The sequence below is a fragment of the Cibotium barometz genome, chromosome 36, assembly GCF_041138505.1.
Source record: "Cibotium barometz isolate CiBa-2024 chromosome 36, ASM4113850v1, whole genome shotgun sequence".
NCBI classification, from domain to species: Eukaryota; Viridiplantae; Streptophyta; class Polypodiopsida; order Cyatheales; family Cibotiaceae; genus Cibotium; species Cibotium barometz.
In genome coordinates, this window is record NC_141081.1 from 4,405,815 (window position 1) to 4,416,517 (window position 10,703).

The 10,703-nt window shown below is 44.4% G+C and overlaps 1 protein-coding gene across 2 annotated transcripts in view; it reads left to right on the plus strand.

Annotated features, from left to right (window-relative positions):
* Positions 1 to 10,459, plus strand: part of LOC147617421 (protein ENHANCED DOWNY MILDEW 2-like) — a 95,648-nt gene extending 85,189 nt beyond the window's left edge. The window contains exons 14-16 of one of the 2 annotated variants that reach the window (XM_086775676.1): positions 19 to 137; positions 8,559 to 8,622; positions 8,784 to 10,459. In XM_086775676.1, coding sequence (XP_086631802.1) covers positions 19 to 137; positions 8,559 to 8,622; positions 8,784 to 10,310 — 1,710 coding nt within the window. In that variant the 3' untranslated portion in view covers positions 10,311 to 10,459. The remainder of the gene's footprint in view (positions 1 to 18; positions 138 to 8,558; positions 8,623 to 8,783) is intronic. The other variant, XM_086775677.1, reaches the window with a different exon arrangement.
* Positions 10,460 to 10,703: the final 244 nt, after the last annotated feature.

Sequence of the window (10,703 nt, forward strand, 5' to 3'; positions counted from 1 at the left end):
GATCATAAATATGTCCAGATCATGGGATTGAATCCACCTTTTGGAGTGAAGGGTCAACTGGCAAATTCGTTCATTGATCATGCTCTCAAGTTCAGGCCCAAGCTTATAGTTTTGATTGTTCCAAGGGAGACAGAGAGGTATTAAGCTGTTACTTGGGACAAGTTTAGTTGTAAGCATATGAAAATTTTCACTTTTTTCTAGGTCACTCTAAATAATCTATAAATAGGTTGTCTTGATTCCTTTTCCTGAGTGCCTGCTTTTGCTACTACTGGGACACATTTCCCTCACATCCTTTAGAAATTGGGGGTGTGATAATGCCTCTTCTTTCCTCTCACAAACAATTGGAAGTTTTCAAATGGGTATCTCCACCTTTGTTAGGAAAGTGCTCTAGCCTCCATTGTTGAGAAACATTGAGCAGACAGATTGTTTCCAAGTGTAACTGGACACTAGTTACTAGTGCCTTATGTCTTAAGGTGCATCAGATGTGAGCATAAATAGCTGTATGTTTTTCCATGGAAAAATGATCCTACTATTAAATAAAAACAGATGTCCACCAGTGGGGGACTACAACCCTCGGAAGAGGTTAAATGCTGAGAGTAAGGAAGGGGGTGCTCTCTCCATGGCTGCCCGCTCAATGAGGGAGACATCATCTTGGTGGGTGTAGTAGACCTTGTTGCCTGGCACACTAGGGTTTGGGGTACTAGACTCTGTGTCACCTTCAGGAGTTGCTACTTGACTAGGAAGACATGCGGCTGCACTGCCCTACTCCACAATGCACTGACACTATTTTGACAAAACACTATGCTTATCATGCGCCCAAGACTAGACAGTGACATGAGAGATAGACAATCAACAAGACAAAATTATCTCATTGGAATGATACAAAACATGAAACATCAAACATAAAACACGAGAGGAGCATCAGCCCCCAATAGACGGTATACCACTATCCAATATATTAAGCATAGGGCTAATGAGTATGGTGGAGAGGTCTCCCTCAACTATGTCACGTGGAAAGGTAGTTGGATGGCGGTGTAGCATGTTCTGGATTTGGAGGTGATGAGTGGATCATTTGTCATTCAAGGAGCCGTGGGTGCTGGTGTAACTATACCGACTAGGTTTGAACGTCCTTGGGCACCGTCTTGTGAACAATATGCGCCCGGACACTTAAAATGTTGTAGTCACAATGCACAAAACAACTGAAAGATACATCACTACACAAGATAATCTGCAAAGACAAACATTGCATAGTTTATCATCATTGGGCCGCGAACGGGCCAACCCCCAACCTCTCTCAATACTGAAGTATATCATTGGAGTATTTTAATATGTACAAAGATCCAAGGGCTAGCTAGCCAGATGATCCAATGCAAATGCAAATATGAAAATAAGTTACCCCAAACACGTGTTTGCTGGACGGTCGTGAGCGTTCTCTCTGAGCTCTCCTCTCCCCCCCCCCCCCCCCCTTCCCCCTTCGCCAGCCTCTCTCACCGCCCCTACCCTTTTTCCGCTCTGCACCCCCCTCTCCCCACCCCCCCTCACCCGGCTCTCCTCCCTGCCCCCTCGTCTACATTCCTCATTTTTCCCTCCCTTTGCTGCCCCTTTTGCTGCCCTTTCCCCCCACCCGCACCCCCCTTTTTTTTCCCCCTTGTGTTTGTCTTGCCACCCGTCCCGTTTCCCTTTTTGCTGCCCCCATCTTTGAGCCCCCCCTTTCTTCCTCCTTCCTCCTTCCTCCTTCCTCCTTCCGCCTCCCCCCCCTCCCCTCTTTTTTCTTCTCGTATCCTCGCCTTCCCGCCGCCATGTCTTTTCCTTTCCCTCCTTTCGTTCCCTCTTCCCCCCAGGTTGAGTTTTAGGATCTTCGGGGTGTTCTCATATCAGCAAGTTTTCAGCATTTTTTAGTCTTCACCCCCAAGAGGACTCTATGGCAGCCACTCCGTCATCCACGACTGAGGTTGCCGTTGCTTGCTTATCCTTTTCTGAAGCAGACCTTTAAATTCTCGCCAGGACTGTTGCAGCTTTAGAGGTCTCCACTTTGGTTTGCAAAATTGTTGGTAGCTATCCCGTGCTCGGACAAATCAGGGATCTTTTACAGGTGAGCCCCATTAGTGAGCCTGCAAAGATCATAGACATTCACCCTCTGGGGCGTGGTTACCACCAGGTGGACTTCGACACGCTAGTTGCGTCAGACTGAGTCACGTTGTTGAGCCCCCTCGCATTGGGTACGGCGTAGGGCTTCTTTGCGCGGTGGGCAGCACGGCTTCAACTCTATGTCCGATTCACTTGGTGTGTTAAGCTTCCCAGTGACGCTTCCCGGGCCTTAGGAAGGATACCTTTTTCTTCTCTCAGTGATTGGTGGTGCCATCAAGAGAGTGATGGAACCCCCCACCGTTGCCTTGGCCCTTGTGCAAGTAGCTGGGATTCCATCCCTCTGTATCTGTGTTGCCTTGCCGGATTCAGTGCCACATGTTATATCTATCCCATGCCTCCGGGGAGACCCCATCCTTTAGCGAGTGCAGTATTGAAGCCTTCGAGGCCAATGTTTCATTTGTAGGCAGATGGTCGATCTAGCCAGAGCTTGCCCTCGACGTCAATCTAGGAGACCGCCTCCAGTGGTTTCCGCCCTCGTATCTCGTTTAGATCCTCACCAGGAGGTAGAGAGAGGTAGGTTCTCAGGCAGGAGAGCGTCAGGTCCCAGACGCGACGGCTGGCGGAGAGTGGCAGACGGTTCGCCCGCAATCGGGCTGTCAGCCGACCACCAAGGCTGAGCGCTATCGTCGTGTACGCCAGGCTGGCCGATCACAGGAGGATTTGGTTCTGTTAGAGAACCGTTGTGAGCATTTATCATAGCACCCACCCGTTGGTGATGGCCCCCCTCCAGTCATCGAGTGGGCTTTCGGGCCGATTCTCTGCCGAGATCCCTCCTCAGCTTAATGAGGCCGGTAGAACCCATTGTGCCCCTGGTGAGCCTCTCCCAGTAGCCTTCCTGCTTGATGGATCTCTCCCGACAGCACCCTCCCCCCCCCCCCCCCCGCCCCGCCCCGCGGCCCCCTCTGCCTCATCCGCTCCTCCTCCATCCTCACCTCCGTTGGGCTAAGGCTGCGGGTCCTCATTTGCAAAGTTCCATCGGTTGCTGGAGGACAAAGGATCACCAAGAACTAGGGTGCAAGTAGAGATGCGGGCCATGAGAAAGTCCTTCTAGGGCTCACCACCTAGGAGTCCTTTGATGTTCAGCTTGCCCAGAAGGGCTGTGCTCTAAATAGAAGGATCAATAATGTCCAGGCCGTTTCTATTGCACGGTTGAATGATAACTCTTCATTCCACCTCGGTCCTTGCCGGGTTGCCCAAAGGAAGTTGCAGATCAACTGGAGAAGGTCCAACAGGAGGTGATGTACCACATGGCGGCAAAGGACCTGGTGGCCACCATTACTTGACAACGAGTGAGAGCCTGATCGTGCTCCAGTAAAGAAGCTTCTTGCGAATGCTCAAAAGGGAGGCAATATGCTCCTCTGAGGTGACGCCAACCCCAACCTGGAAGCTAGGATAATGAACCGGGGTACCTTTCGGAATCCATTGAAAGGACTTTACTGGGTACCAAGCGGGGGAAGGGGATGATGAGTTAATCGAGAATGTACACGACTTGTGCTAGTTGATTTGTGCTCCTGAGGGCCAACAAAAGAACTCAACTGCATCCACAAACCTCTGAAGAGTCTCTACATCTCTGGAGACGTAGGCCGCTGTGTGATATGTGAACTCTGAATTGAGGTGATCCCCTTGAGATCTAATAGGAAGCCTGAATCCCTGAAGTTTGGTCACCTGGGAAGCCAAAAAACTGCTCACCGCCTCCACTACAAAGAGGAAGAGGAAGGCCTCAAGGGGACATCACTGGCGAACTGAACAAGAAAGTGGAAACCTGTCACCCTAAGCGCCCGGATAAGGACCTGAATGTGAGAGATCGAGTAGAGGGTGGAGACACCTCGGACCTAGTGGCAGGGAAGCCCATCTTGCACTAATCCCCTCCAGATAACTCTGATCCACCCTGTCGTAGGCCTTCTCGAGATCAAGAAGGAGAACTTCTCAATCCTACTGATGTGAACGGGCTATAGCGGTCGGTTGCCTCCAGAAGGTGAAGATGTTATCCAAGATGCTTCTTTCTTGGATAAAACTGGTTTGCGTGCGATGAATCAGATATGGGAGGTGAGGATGCAGTCGATGAACGGTTGATGGTTTTCGCTTGGATTTTGTAGGCTGTCCCCAACCGGGTGATAGGTCTTTAGTGGAGAATCTACAACCTGTCGCCTCCCTCTTTGGGGATCAAGTGAATCAAACCATCCATGCTAAAAGAACAAATTTATGGCTGAATTGTTGACCAAGTGTCAGCTTTTATACCAATGTTGTATGCGGAAGCTTGGAGATAGACACCACTCGCAGTACCCACACTTCCGAGATTGAGTTGGCAGATGGATCGGGTTTTAATTGCAATACGACGGCTCCTCGACTTTCCTTTCGCATTCACCAATACCGTGATAAGATGGATTTTGAGGTTATGTCTTTGTTCCGATACGATATGATCTTGAGTCAACAATGGCTATATCAGTATGATCCTATCATCAATTTCCGCAGCCACACTTTACAATTTGTCAAAGATCGTATGGACATCAATCTCCAAGGTGTTCGTGATCAACCCTCCACACAACGCTTGTTTGTATTACAAGCAAAGCGGTGGGTTTGTAAGGCTGATTGCTCTTCAACACTCTTAATGGTTTTCTCTGCAACGGAGACGGTGCCTGGCCAGAATTCCAAAGTGCCATATTTGGCTCAATCCTTCTTTGCCTCATATTTGGATTTGTTTCTTTTAGAACTACCTCTAGTTTTGCCTCCTCGACGTCTTGTGGATTATCCGATTGATTTGCTTCATGGCAATTCGCCACCAACTTGTGCTACGTATCGGGTCTCTTTTGCTGAATCCTAAGAAATTCAATGCGAGTTAACGAAATTTTTGGACAAGGGTCATAGTCGTCCTAGTCAGAGTCCTTTTGGTGCACCAGTTTTGCTTGTGAAAAAGAAAGATAAGTCAATGCGACTTTGCATTGATTATCGTGCCCTCAACAAACTGACCATCAAAAATAAATATCCTCTTCCTCGGATTGAAAAATTATTTGATCAGTTGCTTCATGCCAAAGTATTTTCCACGATTGATCTCAAGTACGGATATCATCAGATCCGTATTCGTGAAGGTGATGAGCACAAGATTACCTTGTGCACGAAGTATGGACATTATGAGTATTTGGTCATTCCATTGGGTTAACCAATGCCCCGATAACTTTTATGAGTCTCATGAATGACATCTTTCGACCATTTCTGGACAAGTTCGGGATTATTTATCTTGATGATATTCTGGTTTTTAGTGCTTCAATCAATGAGCACAAAAAGCATCTACATGCAGTTTTCCAGGTTGTACGAGACAATGCACTTTCTGTCAACCCATAAAAGAGAAGGCATCACTAGAGTACCTCGGGCACATTAGTTGAAGGCATTTCTGTTGATCCTAAGAAGATACAAGTTATTCAGGATTGGCCGTCACCACAAAATATCCATGATGTCAGATTGTTCTTGGGTCTTGCCAATTTTTATCACACGAAGGTCTTTAAGTTTTCAAAAATTGCAGCACCTTTGACAGAGGTTTTGAAATCAGCACTTGCTTTTTGATGGACAGATGATGCTTCTCATGCCTTTGATAAGCTAAAGGTGGCATTGACAACAACTCCGGTAATGGCAATCGTAGACCCGTCTTCCTTTTGAAGTTATGATAGATGCTTCTGACCTTACAACTGGCGCAGTTCTCATGCAACAAGGTCGAGCCATTGCCTTTGACAGTCATAAGCATTCAGCAATTCAAAAACGTTATCTAGTGTTTGATAAGGAATTCTTGGCAATTGTTCATGCTTATCGAGCTTGGAAACATTATCTTTTGGGAGCAGATTTTGTTGTGAAGACATATCATCATTCCTTAAAGTATATTTTCACCCAACCAGTTATGAATGCATGACAAGGTAGATGGGTGGAGTATCGGGCAAACTTCCATATGGCTATTGAATAGTTCCTGGCCTTTCTAATATGATTGCCGATGCTCTTAGCCGAATGTCTCAAGACTTAGCAATGGTGATTTCTGCAGTTCAAATCGACATTCCAGCAACTTTTGTGAATCAATATGTAGACGATGGAGATTTTGCAAATGCTTTTCGAGTGATTACGACTCCACACTCTAGTCCTTTTGATTTGAAGATTTATGCAGCTTATTCTCTTGTCCATGGCTTATTATATTATCAGGATCGCATTTGTGTCCCTTGTAACACAAGTATGTGTAAACTCTTGGTAAAGGAACATCATGAGGTTCCTTATGCAGCTCTTCTGGTGTCAACAAGACATATTGGTTGTTGACAGCTTCTTATTACTGGCCTCAAATGAAGCAAGATGTTATAAAGTTTGTTACAACATGTTTTTCTTGTCAACAAATGAAAGCTAGTAGACAGGCTCTAGCTGGTCTTCTACAACCACTTCTAATACCAAATGAATGTTGGGAAAGTATCAGTATGGATTTCATTACATCTTTACCTTGTTCTTCGAAAGGTAACACACAGATAATGATGGTGGTCGACAGATTGTCCAAGATGGCACATTTTATACCATGCAAGAAGACAGCTCAAGCTTCGAATATTACTTCATTATTTCTTCAGTACGTTTTTAAGATACATGGGTTTGCCAAAGTCCATTATTTCAGATCGAGATCCTAAGTTTACGGGGCATTTTTGGACTTCACTTTTTAAGTCACTTAGGCACAAATTTATTGTTCAGTTTAGCCTATCATCCACAGACAGATGGCCAAACTGAAAGAGTTAATCAAATTCTTGAAGAGATGCTTCGACATTATATTCAGTCTCACTTAGCATCTTGGGAAGATTATCTACCATTGATGGAATTTGCTTACAATAATTCTCATCACACAGCAATAGGAATGAGTCCTTTTCAAACCACTTATGGTCATACACCAGTTGTGCCATCAAACTTTGTTCTTCAACACAAGGTGGCATTAGCATATCAGTTAGTTCAAGAAATGCAAGATTTTCTTCTTCAAGTTCGAGATCAGATAATTCGAGTTCAAGAATAATATCAACAAGCATCTAACCGACGTTGCTAGCATGATTAATTCAAAGAACCTGACATGGTTCTTTGTTCGTGGCTCCTCATCGATATAAAATAGTCAAATCAGTTTTTCAAAGTTGTGACCACGTTACTATGGTCCTTTTCGGATTATTAAGAAGAATTCTCCTATGAGTTATAAGTTGGAGTTACCACTTTCATGGGGAAAGATTCATCCAACTTTTCACATATCATGGATCAAGAAGTTTGTACAAGGAGATTCTCCCATTCCAGATATTTCAGATTATGTTCCAGAGATTGAAGATGAGCATATGATCTTAATCCTAGAAAAGATTCTTGATGTACGACAAAAAGAAACTTAGCAAAAGATTATTACAGAATTCTTAGTACAATGGAAAGACTTGGATGATTCAGATTCAACTTGGCAAAGTGATGAAGATCTACAACAGTACGCAGAATTACTTCAAAAGTTCTTTCGCCAACAACAGTCACTTATATAACCATGGATCTTATTTTAAGTAGGAGGGAATGTCACGATTGTGACTTAATTACCCTTAATTACCCTCATTAAAAGGACACCAATGAAGGGTCACACCTTGTCACATGGGTCATCATCAAGGGACACGTCTCTTCCAAGGGACACATCTATTGATTAAAGGACACACCTCTACGTCCAAAAGACATAACTATTCATTCAAGAGTCACACCCTTTCGTCAGGGATGTGCCTCTTCATTTGTACCTCTTCGGGCCCTATTTAACAAGGCCTTGTGTCTCAATGCAAACAACTCAGCTTTCCGCTCTCTAATTATCTTTAGTTCTTGTATTCAATTTTAATTATGTCTTAATAGACTAGGAATTCCTCACACGTTTCCCCGTTTCCATTCCTCCATCGTTTCCGTTCCCGTTTCTCGTTTTTGGTGATTATGCCCTAAATAGCTACCGTGTTGCTAGTTCCATACCAATGATGGGTTTACACAGATATGGGCTTCTATACCTAGAACTATGACTAACCGTTCACCCGGCTACTTAACAAGTGCCCGGAACATCAAAACGTTGTTCAAGCGTGTTACATCAATGTGGGACAAGCACGATGGACATGTACAGGACATGCACACCTGATCTTGACCTTCTTTTGGTGGCACATTGGCTAGTATGTCCCTGGATAAGGGCTCACAAGGGGCCAGGTGTCCAGCCACAGGGCTTGCACTTTTCCTGTGTAGTCATGTCCACCGCATCCAAGTGCGGGATGCACGTGACAGAAAATGAATTCAATTAACTTCAATTTTCTACTCTTGATTTTTTTTTTTGGAACTGACTTGTTTTTGGAATTATTCTTGGACCTATGAAATTTCTTCTAAGATAAGTGATTTTGTTCATGGTCTGTATGTTTGTTGTTCAGGCTGGACCAAAAAAACAGTCACTATAACTTGATATGGGAAGATCTTGACCTTCTTAAAGGCCAGGTCAGTCCGAGAGATTAAATGCGGCGTGAGCTTGCTCTTCTATCATACAACTTTCACAAACCTTTTTCAGATTTCTAATTCTTGTTTTCTGAAAATGTCTTTAACGTGCTTTGCACTTCTGTTATAGTAATTATCTTCCGCCCTTGTGTTTGCCCATGCAGTCATTTTATTTACCAGGTTCTGTTGATGTGAATGAGAATTCTTTGAGTGACTGGAATACTGTACCTCCTCCTCTATTTGTTTGGAGCAGACCCGACTGGACTAATAAACACAAACAAATAGCTTTAGAGAAAGGCCACACCTCGCAGGATTTTCCCTTCGGGCCAACTCGCTTTGTTGGTCTGCATTGGAAGACAAAACAACAGGTGGATGAGAAAAAAAACTACACAGAGCATGTGGAGTCCAGGTTTGGAGAAGAGAGATGCAACATGCAAGGCTTTCACACAAAAGAAAGCTCACTAAACTCTGTGGGCATAGAAGACATGTCAAAAAAAGGACTGATGTCTAAAATGTCTGAAGAAAGATTTGGTAAGCTGGAACATGCAAGGCAGGACTGTCATATAGGAAGAGTGGATAATGCAAAACGGAATTCCTGGAAAAAGCAATCACCAGGGAAAAGAAGGCAAAACTCAGATTTCAGGCTTGAATCTTCCTGCCAAGGTGGGAAGTCTCCTGAAAATCTTCAGGGCAGCCTCAACAGAGAAGTTGGAGAGCTCTTATCCAACACATTTCAGCAGGGTTCTGTGGGGGACCTCAAGAGGCGTGAGTTTTTGAACAGAGATAAGATTGATAGTTTCAGGGAAAATGATTCTCTTTTGAAAAGGACAAACACAGATAAAGGTTACCAAGTTTCTCCTCACAGACCTGGTTCACCTGGTAGTAGATCTGGTCGCAGGCATGACCCTAGTGATTTCAGGAGATCATGGAATATGCATGATAGCTATACACAGGATGAGACAGCAAGTGATTACTTGAGAAAGGACTCCCCAGGTACTAGCTTCCAAAGGAAACCTTCATTTGACAATGACAATGCTGCATGTATGAAGCATCCCTATAAAGTTCTTGATATCCACAGAAATAAGTACTACCCTGATCCAGAACCAGAACCAGAACTAGAACCAGAACCAGAACCACCTGGTGTTATCTGGACGCACAGTTTTGAAGGTCGTGATGGTATCCACAGAAATAATAAGTACCACCCTGATCCAGAACCACCTGGTGTTCGGACACATGATTTTGAAGGTTGTGATGTACAACCAGCTGGGCATGTAAGCGGAGCTGCATTCACAAGGCCTCCAATGGGTATGAATATTCACTCTGCATATTTTTTTAGGGGTAATCATGGGCCGCCAGGAATGGAGTACACTGGTGAAACTGCAGTTAACCCAGTCATGGATTGCAATGGTAGATATATGTTGCAGGGAATAACAAACTTGGAAGGAAGCAGACCTTATAATGCCAGTGAAGAGAAGAGCTTCCTTGATTCACATTTTTCTCGGAGGGGAAGCTTTGAAACCCGTGTGCCATTAGTTTATGGTTCTCTTGAGCATCAACAGGTCACAAGTGAGCCCCATATTGTTAAGAACGGCCTTTGTCAGGCATATGGGAATTTTCCGAAATATCGTACACAAGGGAGTTCTACAGGTCAACAGAAGAGCGAGTATTTAGCAGGGTGGATTGAAGATTAAGATCTATACATTCCAAATGAATCAGCTGAAGCATGTTGGCAGTTTTTCTGTTTATATTTTATAGCTGAGATAACAAATCCGAAATGCCTGACATGTTTTATCTACTTGTGCTGATGAATAAACAATGTTCATGCAATTTTGTTGAATGGGCTAGCATTTGATGGTCTTCTGGAAGCATGTATTGTGTTGGGCTTTATTGCGAGCATCACCTTTTTTGCATGTACGTTGAGTTGTCATGTAATGATCTTGTACCATCTCATTATCCCTATATAATGGAAGTTTGTGATCTCAAAGAGGTGCCTTTGGACAGCTCCCGGTTTGAATGAGATTTTCTGGTTCTGTGGTGGGAGAAAAAATGAAGGGGATGGTTTGAATTGGAAGGAAGTTGCCTGG